Source organism: Melospiza melodia, chromosome 5 (genome assembly GCF_035770615.1).
Source record: "Melospiza melodia melodia isolate bMelMel2 chromosome 5, bMelMel2.pri, whole genome shotgun sequence".
Lineage (NCBI taxonomy): Eukaryota > Metazoa > Chordata > Aves > Passeriformes > Passerellidae > Melospiza > Melospiza melodia.
The window spans coordinates 83,180,436-83,196,459 of NC_086198.1; the positions used below are offsets into that span (position 1 = coordinate 83,180,436).

At 38.8% G+C, this 16,024-nt stretch overlaps 1 protein-coding gene across 5 annotated transcripts in view; it reads right to left on the reverse strand.

Moving 5' to 3' along the window:
• Positions 1 to 2,089: 2,089 nt before the first annotated feature.
• LCORL (ligand dependent nuclear receptor corepressor like) overlaps positions 2,090 to 16,024 on the reverse strand; it is an 80,137-nt gene continuing 66,202 nt past the window's right edge. For 4 of the 5 annotated variants that reach the window (XM_063157695.1, XM_063157697.1, XM_063157696.1 and 1 more), the window contains exon 8: positions 3,370 to 3,534. In XM_063157695.1, the coding sequence (XP_063013765.1) occupies positions 3,521 to 3,534 (14 nt within the window). In that variant the 3' untranslated portion in view covers positions 3,370 to 3,520. Of the gene's footprint in view, positions 3,535 to 16,024 lie in introns of all 5 variants that reach the window. The other variant, XM_063157702.1, reaches the window with a different exon arrangement.

The window sequence follows — 16,024 nt, forward strand, 5'->3', positions numbered from 1 at the left end:
TAAACACAATATTGACGTCTTGATCTCCCTCCTTTGGAAACTCTTTAAATCCCCAAATTGTGTTGTAGTATGAGTTTATGTACATGCAGCCACTTCAGATCAGAGATGCTCTGTCCCCTTGAATGCTGCCTGAACATAGTTGAAATGGGCAAAGTGTACAGTTGTTTTTCTAAGGTATAAGAGCTTTCTTGGGGCTTTAGTTCTTGGTTTTTTTTTTAATTGAAGTTCTGTCTCATCCTTCCTCTCTTGAGGGGTTTGTTTTTTAAGCACTACTACACTGAGCAACTGGTGCTAGTCCACCTTTATTTTTTCTTAAAATGAATTTTGAGGTAAAGCAGGAGCAATAAAAATCCATAAAAGCTTCTGGGCATGCCTTCCTGAATAAGACTTTAGTTTTGCCTTCTTGCTGTTCTGTTGTGCCTTGCCACATATACAGGTTCTGTCTCTGGCATCTCTTGGGAATGCTGGACTGAAAAGATGAGGTTTCCCTCAAGTCACCTCCTAGTCTGTGGATGCCTCTGCTGTGGATGTGGCTTCACTGGGGTGTGTTTATAGAAAATTCTTTGTCTAACTAGAGGCCCCTGGGGCTGGTGTGGGGCTGGAGTTCCCAGTGGGAGAGGCCAAGCAAGCTGGGCTTGTTGAGCCTGTGAATGTTGGGAGCATCCCCAGTTACCTGCAAGGAGTTCAGTAAAAAGATAAAATTGGGCTTTTTGTTGCATATGATGAGAGGATAAAAAAAACCTGGGTATAAATTGAAACTCAGACCAGAAGGTGAAAAAAGCAGTGAAACAAGTTAAAAACTGCTGGAACAGGTTGCCTGTGCAGGTTCTGTCCTGGCAGTTATTAAGACAGGAGGAGGTGTGAACTCCTCACAGCTGGCTGCCTTTGAGCAGGGTGTACAATTACGGACCTTCCCGATGTCCTTTATGCCAGACTTGCCCTGTGATCCTTTCAGGCCAGAAACCTGAGCAGTAACTGGCACTGCATTTCCAGCCCCTCTGGGTTCATTGCCTGCCCAATTCCCTGTAAAGGGAAGGGTTTTCTGTGTAATATAAAACTTGATGTGTTCTTGAAAATTACCTTTAGGAGGGGTGGCTGCATCATTGCAGGGTGGGACAATAAGGTGTGTGCTGTCTCTCAAATTTCACCATCACCGATGATCAAGGTTTCAATGGATACAGCTGACTTCTGGGAAAGGCACATGGTAGCAAGAATTCATCCAAAGGTGACAAGGAGCCAAGCTTGGAATTGTCATCCTTGCAATGAAAAACATCTTTTCTTGGTATGCATTACTCCTTCTAGCTAAAATAATGCTGTTTTTTACTTTGATTCTATGTCTTAAAAGTACCTAACTTCCCAGCTTCTTAGTTAAGGAATAAAATTTTATTTCTTAAATTTTATTCCTTGAATTTTATTCCTAAAATATTTTAATTTATTTAAAAGCAGTCTCTTTGTTGCTCTGGACCAATTAGTGTGTCCTTCCTCTTTTTGCTGGCTAAACACAACAGTGTCAAACACGAACTAGATCTAGACTTGACTGCCTATTAAATAACAGTAAAATAGCAGTGCTCACTCATCAAACTTAGATCCCATGTTTATTCCCACACTAGTTTTTGTTTCTTTAATCCAATGTTGTGATTTTGTTTGCCTGTGTATTCGGTCTCTTCAGCCTATGCACTAAAGCAGCTTCTCTTGAGAACAGGCCTTTGGTTGGTTGCTCTCCAGGCTGAAGGACAGCAGGGGCTGGTGAGCTTGGGTTACGCCTGAAAACTCAAAGGAATAATAATTAATAATAATAATAATTTGTTAATAAAAACCAGGCTCCTGCTTGGAGCTGAGGGAGAGCTGTCCAAAGCAGCGGGGTGCTGGTGTTTATGGGTGCTTGGAATCAGAACCTCCGTGTGGCGTCTCCTCGGCCGGGCACACAAACACAGCTCCTGTGTCCTGCCTGACCCTTGTGCTTGGGGGCTCCACTGAAGGCAGCTTCAGTTCCTCTCCCCTGCAAAGTGCAATTCTTCTTTTGGCTTTCTTGCCCCACTGAGTCCACGTGCATGTAACAGTTGAGATACATAAAGACCTGCTAAACAGCTCAAAACATGATGAATGTTTATTGTTTAAATCACATTCTTTTAATCATGTCCAATGCTTCAGTGACTCAATACTCTCTTGGGATCTTGTGCCACCAGACTTCATAACAATCTCTTTATTTCAGTGACTGGATTGCACCTGCAAACCAACAAACCTCTGTAAAGAGGAAATATGCAGCTTCATTTTTGTAAGGTGAATCCTTAAAACCTTTGTTTTATAAAATACAGTGTCTTCCAAGGAAATTTCCTTCTGGGAAATTAGTTTTTGTCAAGTAAAGGACAGACAACTCATCATGAATTAAGAAACCTCTACTCTAGCTACTGAATGTATGACTCCAGAAAAGAGAAGTATATTATATGGTTTTATTCTAACACTTTTTTTATAGCTGTATCAATAATAAAGTTTTGATGAACAAAGTACATGAACCTTGCTAAGATCATTTAAGCATGGAATGTCTACAATGTAGTCAGCTACAACCATTTACTACTTCTTTGAGTAGAGATAAAATTTCGATTTTACATTGAATTTCCAAAGTACACGGAAAAAATGAAATAGGAAGAGCATTTACATCCATTTTAATTGGTGGCAGGCATAAATTCATAAAAACAAACGGGGAAGAAAGACCATTTAGCAGAAACCTCAAAAAGTGCAGTTACAGATTTGTTGAATGACAATCTTTCATGAGATTCTCCAGCAGGCTTGGTCTTTCTTTTAGACATTAGGGTCATTAAACACTGTCACACAGAAGTTCTCAAGGTCAGTGAAGATGAAAGCATACTGCAGAAACAAACTGGTGCTTCCATACATTTCATCCATTGGTGAAGGAGATCTCCTCAGGTCATTTAGCTTTGTACTGCTTTGCTTCGAGGTAGTCGGTCTCCACCTGTTATGGATTTGTTTGAATTATTACCATAAACCTTTACATGGTGACCTATGCCACAAATTACATAATATATTAACTTTCGTGCACAAAAATAAAATTGGGAAACCAGAGTTAAATTTAAAGAACATAGAAAAATCACAATACTATTAAAGGGGAACATCCGATTCTGATATAAATTTGAACTGCAAGAATTTCATGACGGTCAGATGTGAAACTTCATATTTAGAAAAGAAAAGTACATCAAACTGAATAATGCTAATAGTATATAAAGCCAAATCACACAAGATCATTTCAAGATCAATGTAATAAATGCTTATTATTTAGCAGAAAAAAAAATCAGGAACAATGTACAAAATAATAGTGCAAGAACAGCTGCAATCTATTTGTTCTCATCAGTTTTGAGATTTTGGTTAAAAACTTTACAGCTGGCGAGAGATGCTGCTGAAAAACTCAGATTCCACTCAGTGGGCTGATTAAGGCACATCTTTATGGACTTCAAATGTTCATTTTCTGTGTTCATGTCTATTGAATTCTGCGGCTCCGAGACTTTCACTTGTAGCGTGCTGTGAGAAAAGAAGGGGTGGTAGGAGAGGGAAAAAAATGAGAAAAAGTTTAGTACACTTTCCTCTTGCCCTGCAAACAAGCTGATAAGAGGCAAGATGAGGTGCTGGCAGATCCTGTGTTCTGCTGGATTTTTGTTGTTGTTTTAGTGCACGATGTTCCAGAAACACCGAGATTAGAACCCTGCCGTGCTGTGCTGTGCTGTGCTGTGCTGTGCAGCAGATTGGGCTGGGCTGTGTGGGGATGCCTGAGCCCTTCCATTGGCAGTGTCAGTGCCAGGGCAGTCTCCTGCTCGTGCTGCTCCTTTGCAGGAGGTGCAGGAACAGCTGCTCTTGCTCCAATCATCTCCAGCTGACTGCTGTAAAGGCACAGACCAGGAACTGGGCAAGAGTTTGGGGCTTGTTTTTATTGCTGACTGTAAATTTAGTGCAGCCATGGAAGGACTCATATAGATGGTATTTTGTTTTAAATTTAGGGGAAGAAGTAACACAGGAAGGGAAAGAAACCCAGTCCTTTGTGGGGGTCACTAAGCAGACTAGGACAGAAGTGTGGATTGAATTATCAAACAGTTTGGGTTGGAAGACACCTTTCAAGGTCATCTGCTCCAACCCCCTGCAATGACAGGGACATCTTCAACTAGATCAGGTTGCTCAGAGCCCCATCCAGCCTGATCCTGAATGTTTCCAGGGATAGACATAAAGCATCTATCTGGACAACCTGTTTCAGTGTTTCACCATCCTCATCATCAAAAATGTCTTCCTTAATATATAAAGCACTCAGAAGTGATTTAAGATATAAAACATACTCAGAAACAATTTCAATCCTCATGTCAAACCTCTTCATCCCCTTTATTTTACTGCCTACCTCCTGCAGTGATTTGTCACTCTGTGTGTGATACAGTGTTTCTCACCATCCTTTTCAAAGTTTTTGACAACTTCTAGAATGACAAAGTTGAAAATATTTCTGAGGTACTAAAAATAATGTTCTAAGTATTGTAATTAAGGGTAGGAGGTAATCACCATGCTAAAACCTATCTGAACACAGTTTCCATCCAAGGGGTATTTAAGCAGCAGAAACAGCTTTTACTTGCATTGCAGGCAAAGGGGTTCATTACAGAACTCATTCTGAAGGATGGAATGTGCTGCAGTGTAGTGCTTACATGCACAGAGTGGCTGAGGCCAGTCAGTCAGTGTAGGACTACAGCCTAAAACACTGGCTTGTGCTACTGAAATACCAATGACTGACTTTGATTAAAACATTTCCTATGTCACAGCAAAAGGGAAAGACTTTAGGCAACAGCTAGAATGACAATTCACTGTTGTTTGTCACAGACATCAGACACGGTTTTAATAATTTCATATTTTAATATCTGCACCCCTCAAGGCTGTGTGCCTTGCTGACATGGCAGTGAAACAGAAATTTCACATTTCCTAACACTTGTTCCCAACTCTCCAACTAGTGCACTGCCCCCGTGCTCTGCATGTCCTTGTGCCATTATTCAGCCTCTGTCTTTTGTCTTGTTTTGCCTTGTGCCCTTTTCCTCTGGTTGCTCTGATCTTTTCCTTCCTGCAGGAAAAGGAGTGCAGGTGTAGATGATGGACAGGACTTCAGTCAGCAAGGTTACTTTCTTGAGTTTACAACCTCTTCAGACTTGGATCTTTGCCCTCAGGAAGTGAAAGGCTTTTCTTATGACATGGGATTAAGTGCAGATGGAAGATGGTGTTAAGGATTCAGTTAGCAGCTTTCCTCACCCCTACTGACTTTGTGCTTTTCAGGCAGGGCCATGTAGCAAAACAGAACTTCTAACTTCCCAACAGCTAAATGAAGGATAGGGCAGGAATGTTTTGGTTTGGTTTTTTTTTTTTTTTTTAAGAGTTGGGGTGGTTTGGTTTTTTTTTTTTTGGTGGTGCAGGTATATACCTGCAAAATACTTTAAATCCCAGCATTTCTACTGTCATTACAGCAGTGTAGACAGATAAACTGTGTTGAATGCTGGGCAAGGGCCAGACAGAAAAAGCCAAAGGTTTTTTGTTCATTGTATGACCTGGCACCTTCCTTCTGTAGATCAACTGGGAATTACACCAAGCTGCCAAGGGCCATTTTCCAAAGTACACTGCTGGTGCTAACGGTGTATCCTAGATTTGGTGCAACTGTGGCCATCATTCCTTCTCATTTGCTTGGACTATAAATGAAAATGCTGAGTGCTGGTATAGCACAAAACAGCCCTTTCCAAGGACTCTGCTCTGTCAGGAACTGTCCAACTCTTCATATTTTAGGTTTGTACAGGTTTCTGTACAAAGTGCAATGGGCAGGACTGAAGTTGCAAAGCTAGAACTGGAGTATGTGTTGATAATTTTCAAGTGGTGATCTATTTACCTCTCAGAGAACTCTAGGAAACTCAATAGTTTGCTTTTTAAATAAATGCATAAAAACAGGAATAGAAAAATGTTAATTTTTTCCCCAGTTCCTCAGTATGGGTAACATCAACACAAAAAGTGAAAGTACTTCAGAAAATTTTACTTTAATAAAAATTAAGTGGAAAATAATATGGTTAGAGATCTGCTTTAATATATTTGTTAACCGAGAAGAACCTAGTCTTTCATCTTGCTTTCATTCCTTTACTTGTAGTGATTTCTTTTCCAGCTGTTGATGTAACAAGGTAAAAAAACTGTGTATTTAAATATTTTTAAATCAGAGAATGTAATTAAAGGGACAAAGTCAAGCTCCAGAAGCCATGGGGCCTATTTCAGGAGAGCCTGGAAGAGTATCCCCACTTTACAGCCCCTGGAGCTCTGCACTACCAGCACTCACTCCAGCAAGGAGATGGAGTTTCCTTTAATTCCCTAAACACCAGGCATATACTGACCTTACACAATGGTCTCTAAAAAGGTCAGAATTGCCAGTTCTGATGCCCTGTGTTTACCATGCCTGCAATCATCATCAGTTTTGTTTTTATTCACCTGGGACTCAGTTAATCAGTTTCTATGCATGTGATTTGTGGAAGTCAGCTACAGGTGTTTCTGTGACATGGAACATCATAAACTCCAGCCATGGCATATCCAATAGCTCTCTTTTCACTGGGGAATTTGAAGACAGGACAACAGTGCTGAAATCCCAGTGAAAAAGGTGAAAACCATCTTTATTTTTTTCACAATTTGTACAACAAATTAGTGAGATATCCTGAAAACTCACCATTTTTTCTTCATCTTAAATTAAGCTACCCTTTCCTAGCCCTTTTCTCTAAATAGTCTTGAAGTGCTGGTAACATATTTACTGCTTAATTGAAAAGATTTTATATTTCACCATGTATAATACCTGATCCATATAATTCTTGTCTCTTCTTAGAAAGTAAACAGAAAAAAAAGGCACATGGAAATGTGACTATACTTTTTGATCTGAAACCAGAGCAATCTGAAAAAATGCCTTGAGGAGGCAAATTCAGCAGCCCCTCAGCAGGTGCTCTGCCATGGTTCAGTGCAAGGGGCCTGCTCAGCCTCAGAGGCTGGAGCTTCCCCAGAGCCACGTGAAGCCCAGGGGTGGCACTGAGGCCATGGCACAGCACACTGTGCACGGTGACAGGAGCAGGACACGCTGCTGGCTCCTGGGAACGGCCTCCCCTGCTCCAGGCTGCCTTTGGAAGCCGCTGCACGCCAAACCAGCGGGGCTGCAACAGTCAGCGAGGGCTTCGGGGTGCTTTTGTGTGTGCTGGAACTCCCAGCTCCCCCACCACCATTGCTGAATTTACCATCTTGGAACAGTGCTGCAGAAGGGGTGGATTGCCTGTGTTGTTCTAACAAATTACCCCTGTGTGACTCTGACTCAGCAGCCACATCAGAGTCACACCGATGGACTCTCAGGTGCTCTCTGGTCTCCTTGGCTAAGCAGAGAACCCTGTGTATGGTTAAGTTTCCAGACCTGCTGGAAGGATCCCTAAAGGGATCATCTCTCCCCACAAAAATCTCCTCCTATCATTAAATAAAAAGGAATAAATAGAAAGGTTTGAATTCAACCCTCTACTAAAGTAAGCAGTGAGAGGCCTCCCCATGCTCCTAAGTGCTAAAGAAAAACTTGCTCTTTTCCACACTTCCTGTTAAAACTGCCTCAATACAACTTTTTTTTTTTTTAATTCAAATTTCTTTCTTTAGTTTTACCCAAATCATAATCATACTGTTATAAATACTGTTTTTTAATGGCAGGATGGGAGAGCAACACCAGAAAATTTGAGGCTGCCAAGTACAAAAGGAAAATAATATTCTTTCAACTGCTTATTTTCTCTGCAGTTTGGAGCCACATTCTTCTGGAAAAACAGGATATTTGACACCTGTTGTTGTTGTATGAAAATGATAAAAAATATCTGGCTAGCTCAACTCCATATATTTGCTGAGTTAATCTGTCACAACATGTTGAAAAAAAGTAGGAAAAAGAAAAAGTAGGAATGGGTAAAAATATCTCTTATCTGTTAGGTCAGTCCTCAGCATTTCCCAGAGACTGCCATCAATGTGTGTGCTTGTGTGCTGTAAAACAGCTATGAAAGCATCACTGCAGGGCTGTGTTTCTCTAAGTCCTTTGCAACACCTACAGATAAAAACATCTCCTTCCCCACTATTTAGGAGCAAGGTCAAACTGGCTCTTACCCTCCTGTCTGACAGAAATTCTGCAAAGTGCACTTGTTAAACACTGCCAGCAGAGATTGCAGACTGGCAGCTTGGAAAGCATAAGAGCATCTGTGACACACAGCACTGACTCGGGGCTTTTACAGAAAGGTTTCAAAAACACTGAGTCGAAACAGTAAAACTTCAGCAGAATTAAAAAAAATGTTCTCTGTACAAACCCTGCTCAAACAATTTCTCAAAAAAGGAACTGGTGGAATACACTAGATTAAAATCTACAATGAATGCAGCAGCCTCAATATGACTTCCAGCAGAGACTGATTTGGTAATGTAATATATATTGAAAAGACAGCAAACCAAGCATGCACAGTCTGACTGATTGTGTCTAAAATTTAAACTCATTTTTCCCACAATGCCAAAACCCAGCAGCAAAGAAATCTACGAAGAAAATTTTAATGTCTCATTTACCAACAGGACTCTCATTGCAGTATGAAATAACATATTTCAGATGAGAGGATGGAATCTCATCTGGGAATCAGAGAGAGGAAAAAAAATGTGCTGGAAATCAATCAAAGCAAGATGGGGAGATAAGCAATATTCAGGGAGTCTTAAAAGTCAGATATAAGGGCTGAGTGCTAAGACAAACAAAACAGCACAGAACACCAAGACAGGAGGTGAACTGAAAGGAGACAAAAGAACAGAGTGAGAAGTCAGAACCAGCCATAATCCCAGACTGAAATTATAGTGGAAAATTTATTTTGCTCTTCAGACTAACTCAGAGTTGAGTCTTGGTTTGAGAAGGAAAAAAAAGAAAAAAAAAAAAAAAAAAAGGAAACATGAGTGAAATACATACAAAATATATGTGAAAGACAGCAAGAAGAGGCAAGTAGGATTTTGTGAGCACTCTTGGCCTGTCAGTGAAAGAGCATCACTAACTGGTAGCTTTTTTCTGAATTTCTATATTGAGATACCAACACACTGTTCAAGCTTTAACTTGCACAGAGCAAAATTACACAGCAGCACCGATCATTGGTACTTCATCTTCAAAGACCAAGCACAACAGTAGCACTGAACAGCAGGTGGTTACATCTTCAGGTAAACATTTGGCAAGTGGAATGGATGGCAACAGTTTGAGAGAGCAGGTAGAGAAATAACACAACTTGCTCCCCAAAACCAGTCAGCCTCAGAAAATTACACGCATCAGATCATAGGCAACATAAAAGGTTTAAATTGCAATTTCATTCAAGAATTCAGGAACTAAAGCTCTTTTTAAAAATAAATTAATCAGGCTTGCACAGCCATGGAAGTACAGAGTTCCATTCTAATGGCTCCCCAAAATACAAGGCAGACTTGAATATATGTTGTCTAAATAGCAACAACATTCCTTTCCCAATTATTTAAAGCAGCCTGACTGAGAAGGTTTTGTAGAACAGTGATCTTTTTGACAGGAACCACCATGTTTTGTGGTGTTACAGACTCTAGCAGTCCACAGAAGACAAGAACAAGGAAGTAGAATATTAATGTAAGCTGTCATGAAGAACTCATTAAATTTTAGGGTGTAATTTACTAGTGATGATAGTACATAACCAGTTAAAGAGAAAAAAAATAATCCTATGATCTCAAACTGTTCATAGCATACTGTCTTAAAAGATCTTGGTACCAAAAAGCAGCTAAGATTCTAACAGTTGAAAGGCAGCATCATTAATATGATGATGAACATAATGAGCTCTTAGCTTCTAGGCACCACCCCAAAACAAGCCTCCTTCTGATCACCAATCCCCTGAAAAAAAACTAATTTCTAGTTATGACTAGAAGCTAGCAGCATGTAAATAAATAAAACCCCTCAACACCTGTTGTGAAGATGAGCACTGTTGTATTTGACTTAGAGATATACTATAACAGAAGAAAAGCTTTTGTTATTTTTTTCTATCTGATCCTAATTAAGAAAGGTTTGGAAGGAGGCTGGGGGTTCAGAACAGTGTGTGCTGCTGGTTCAGGCTGCTCTGAGGAAGCACAATGTCCCCATCTCAGTGCTGGGCTGAATGCAGCTGTGGAAGTCCTGCCACTTGAGCTCAAACCTTTAATCCATAACAGTTTTTTTACATTATAAATGCAATTATGTTATGGAGAGAGATCATCTCAGAAACATGATGAGACAGTCCCTGGGTGGTTTAAAACCCACCAGACTTCTGAATTCAGGAAGGTCAAACAGCAATTTGCAAATAAGTAATTTCCTTTTCTGAGATTTCTACTACTTAAATGTAATTTAAAACCAGCTGTAAGTAGTAAACTGATAAATAGGAAATGTCAGCAACAAATACGATACACAAGAGAATTTATTCAAGCACACATCACAAGAACTTTAAACTAGAAAGACAGGTAACAACAACAACCAAATTTAAAGAACTGATACCTCAAGTATAGCTCTTAAATATTTACTTGCGGTGTAAATATATTTCTTACATTTTAAAAATAAATTATTATTATTGAATGTTTTGAAAATTATGCTAATTGCCCCAATAAAAACACTAAGCCTAACTTTAAGTAGTTTTTTTCCCCCTAAAATTTACCCTGCATTCAAAATGAAAGACTTTACACATAGGCAAAAGAGCACAATTCAACTGAGAATAAGAATTTATTTTTCAAGAAAAATATTTTAAGTCATTCTTACAGCTTTTAGACAAGATTTTTTCTGGTAGGTTTCCATTTCATGTACAGGGAAATAATCCATTGTTTGGAGCAAGATTTCAATAGTTTGAAATAAGACAGCTTTGAGGGCAGGCCTGGGTCAGTAAAATATCAGGTATAATCTCTGAGTATATGTGAAATTCACACCTTAGGTAACAGGAACCTGTGACAAGATCTATCTGAAAAGACTGACTTCCCTGAACATCTTAATTTTCATGTATGCATGCAGTTTAATATGAAATGTGAAAGCCTCATTATTCTAATTCCTAGCAGAATCATAACTTAGAAATATTCTACCCTGAGCTACAAAATGAAAACAAAGAGTAAGACCTGCTTGGAAAAACCTGATTGTATCACATTACTCACTGATGGCTTGACAGTTGATATAAAACATCCCAAACCAAGCAGAAATTCAGACTTATGCTTTTAAAAGTTTTTTAAGTCCTAAGTTAATTTTAAGGCCATTTCTACTGGTATACATGAAGTAAGAAAAGTAGGTCTAAAGTTGATTTAACTGAAGGAAGAGCTGCAATCAAGTTAAGATACCTGCCCCACTTACAGATAAACCATGATGAAAGAGAGAAGCAGATTCCTCTTATGGATGCCCAGAAGTGACAGAAAGGAGCAAGGGCAGTGAGTGGGGGATGGAGAGTAGGGGAGCGCACAGCCACTGAAAGAAAGTGTGAAACTCCTGCCTAAATTTAATTTGTGGTAAGGAACCAATACAGCTGAAAGCAGATATAAGTCAGGTGAGTTTCTGCTGTTGAAAAGACAAATCGAACAGTAAAACCTGGACAGACTGAAATCAAAGAATAGAATACAGAAAAGGGCACATTGCCTCCATAAATCATGAAGTTTCTCACTAAAGGTTTACAACCTCTTGACACAGCAAGAGATAACATTATCTGTGCTCCAAAGAAATGGAAGAATAATCTAAACAGCCTTTACTGATGTCTAGAACATGAGAAGAATCAGCATAAAAAAAATGGTCCCCTTTCAGTTTTGAAAAAATGCAAAGAAACAAAAATTGCTTGACCTGTCCCACAAGGACAGAACGTGCAACTTGCCATGAATAGGGCAGCAGAAATGAATTTGTCTAGACTTATAAAGCATCCAGAGCTGTTGGCCCAAAAGCATGGAGATAGGAAGATGAAATGATTTAAATATCTTGATCTTGGAAAAGACATATCTCTACACTGTAGGAAAAAATTAAATTACCTGGTCTTCAATATGAAAAAACGGATTAAAAATCTGGTATGGCTTTTTACAAAAGAATTTCTGTACCTAGGTTTGAAGAAATCTATGACAAAAACTGACTGATATTTTGCTCATGGTATTAAAAATCTCTTGGCAGGTGTATGGACCAGACAGAATGGACCAGCCAAAGTACACAATGAGAAACATGCAGTAAAAAATCAAAACAGGAATAAAACTGGGCTGCACTCATCTTCTGGAGAAAATCCTTTGGCACTCACAAACACACAGCTTGGCATAAAATGAAAGCTGATGCATGATCTGAGGATCAGTTTGGTGCTAAAGGAGAGCAAAGCATGAAAGCAGTATGCAGAGAAATGTGGAATACCCAGAGTGCAATGGCCTGGCTGCTCTGAACCGTGGCTCACACACGGGTCTGAATGAACAAGAGGAGCAACAGCAAAGTTGTGCCATGAACAGCAGCTCAGCAGGACAGGACAGGCACTGCTGGGACAAAGGCACAGGCAGCCATCCTGGAGCACAGAGGAAGCACAGGTCAATGCTGTACTGCAACACCACAAACAAGTGGCGTGAGACACAGAAAGGAGCAGTTCAGCCAACACAGGAAGAGACAGCCAAAGGCAAAGGTGCAATTTTCTCTACAGGACCAGAGCTGATGTGCAATGATTTGACATCTCAATTGAGCTCATCACACTCCTTGAAAAAGTATGTACATCTTCCTACAAAAAGGTACAAAATTGCAGGGAAAACATAGACAATCTGATTTATTAAGTGAGTAATTAATAAAAAAAGTTCATGAATAATCACACACCGAGAATGAAATATAAAGTGAGCATTTAGATGAGAAAACAAGTCAGTCTGCTGAAAGCTGGCAATCCAACAATGGGAAAAAAGAAATAACAGAGGAAGGAGATACGGTTTTCAAGATGGTATCTCATGCATTGAAAGGAGACAATGGAGGAAGATGTGTCTCAAGAACAGCATTATTTTATAAAGTTACAATGCAACCAATCAAAACATTGAGTCCTCACCTGGTTAGGACTGTGGAGTATGTATTAATTATTACTCAGTGACAAGAATTTCAATCTTCTATTTGACTAGCGGTGAAATAAGATTTACTTTTCTAGCTTTTTATAAAGCTCTACTAAAAAAAACCCTTGTGAGCAACAGAGGAAAAAATTCTAAATAACTTCCCAATTGGCATCTAAATCAAGGTTCTACTTGCAGTTTTTCAAAGAAGTGATTTTCTCTTAAAGTCATACCTTAGAAAGTTTCACAGGTAGCACATATCCCTATATAAATATATTCAGGCACAGGTCTATATATCACACATTTCTATATAATTGTATTTGGTAAAACCCATAATTCTGATTTCCAAATGTTTTCCTCTGATTTCTTTCAAAATACCTAATAATAAAAATCCTTAAATAACTATGAAGTAAACATGGCTAATGAGGACTCCATAAACTCTTTTTTTATTGAGATCACACACCCAGAAGCACCATCACATTTGAGATGACACTGAATACAGGAAGCAGGACACTGCCCCAAGTGCCACCAAGGGCAAACCCACCAAGCTGAAATGCTGTAGTGGAGTGTGCATAGCAATATTGGCAAAATGCTGATCTTAAAATATTAGACTTCTTGTAGACAGCAATTTCCTTTCAGATACATCCATCTAATTAGTTGCTGATCATTGTAAAAATATCTGTCTTAATTAGAACCTGAAGGTTGCCAACAGCTTGCAGAAACACACAGCATTCTCAGTGACATCCAAGATTCAAGGACATTTTACAGAACCTTTCTTTTCCATGCTGACCACAGGAAATGTTGGAGAAACAAAGCCTTTTGATAAGGAAATACTGTCCTTAAAATACGGCAAAATTACTATTTCTATTAAATTAATATCCAGTTACCAAATAACAAAAACATTTCTATTAGTCTCAAAGGTTGTTGAAACAATATCTTTAAGGCACAGCTATTTTAGCAAAATTCAATGACACTGCAAGCAAAAGAATGAACAGTGAATAAAAGTGGCATCATTTTTGGCTTACAAGTCTGAAAATTATTGCAAACCATCAAGGGTCTGACTAAAACTATCCTTTTAGGAGTGAAAGATGAATTAGAAAGGGAAAATCTACCCAAGAATACATGCAAACAACAACCCAGTCATGTCACACCATTTAAAATTTCCTCCCTTGACTCTGGAACCAGAATCTGCACTTTTTGAATGTAATTAACTGAAGATTCCATGTAAAACACTTTCCAAAGATGTGGTGAAAATAGAAAAGCAGCACTAGCTTTAGCATATCAACAATAGAGAAATGCCAAGAGGCACAGTACAGAGGTTTCTATGAATTACAGCATCTCTCTTGAACTATTTTCAACACCAAAATATGGAATTGTCTCAGCAAAATTAATGTGCTCTGGTCATGGTCAGACTACACGAATACTTAATTTACAGGTTACCTCTTCACAGGCTCTGTTAATTGACTTCCCTCCTTTTCTATCTAACAGCAACAGAAGCTCTGCTTTAAGGCCATGAACTCTCAACAGAAGAGAGGATTTTAAAAAGGATATGTACTTGTCAGATTTTCAAAAGCACCGTGCAGGCCTTGGAAAACTGCTATTTTCTCTTCTAGTAAAAGGCTTTCAAAGGAAGACAGAAGATTGTCTATATTTATTTAGTATTATCAGTTCCCTAAAGAAAGCTGAAAAATCTAGCCATTTCCTCAGGACCAAGGACAAATAGGAAAATATGACTATGAGTTTCTCAGTTTTTGAAGAGGGAAAATTAAAAACAGACAGCAAAGCCATACTGAATAAAATGATGAAAAAATCACTCCAGCTTAGGTATAAAACTGGGTATATAAATTCTACACAAAGGCCTAATGATCTAAACTACAGAACACTAAGCTACAGAAAACTACATATTGTAGCAGGTAAAGAAATTTGAAGACCCCAGAGCCAAGTTCTTTAAAAAAGTCCATTATTCAAAGAAGCAAGAATAAAAATCCTTAGCTAAGAACCCTCAAAAGAAGATGAGTAAAAGCATACTCTAAGACAATATGCAAATCAAAAATAAAACTGAACAGCACCCAAAACCTACACACCCCACATTGGATCACCTGATGTGAGAAAAAGAAAAGGAAAGAAGAATATGTAATTTGGCAAGTAGAATCCCAGAGTGTGAAACAAAATGGAGCATTAGAATGTGGCATGGGAGCTGCTGCTGTTCCATCATGGGGAATGAGGCAGAGACCATTAAGTTCATTAAATGAGTAAGGATTTACTACACATGTACAGTCATCTACATATCAAGTTACCTTTCTGCTTTTACACTTCTGCATTAAAACCGGCCCACTTACTGTGAACAGTCATGCAATTTATATTCTTCTTATATTTCTATTAGTGCTCTTACTTTGGTTTATGTCTGCCTGTGAAAAGGTAACTTCTTGTCCGAACAGCTACAGGCATGAAAATTTCTATCTGCTTACTCTGCATCACAGGCAAAATTTATTTTAGAGCAAGTAACCCTCTGATGAAAAGATTTTGTGAAAAGAGTCTTCTTAAAATCAACAGATTTAATGACTGTTACTCAGTGTCTCCTCAGCACTTTTCCTAACCCAATATTTTAAATTTGTCACTGATTAGGGGTGTAGAATGTGGTCCTTGATGAAAGCTGACCAGCCTGCTAAAACCAATCTTGTCTGCTACCAGGTCATTCACAGTAGAAGGGAAGTGATCCCCATTTGTAGCTTTATTATTACTGGATTGCACTACCATGACACAAATAAGCAACAATACTGGAATATTAAATCCATTCTAACACAGATGTGTAAAAAAGAATTCACAAAAATTTCCCTTCCATTTTTTTGCCAACTTATAGTAATGGAAGTTAAGTTTAAGAAAATGCTTGTCTGTGATATTAACACAGATGTTATTCTATGTGCAGAATGAAGAGACCAATTAGACTCAC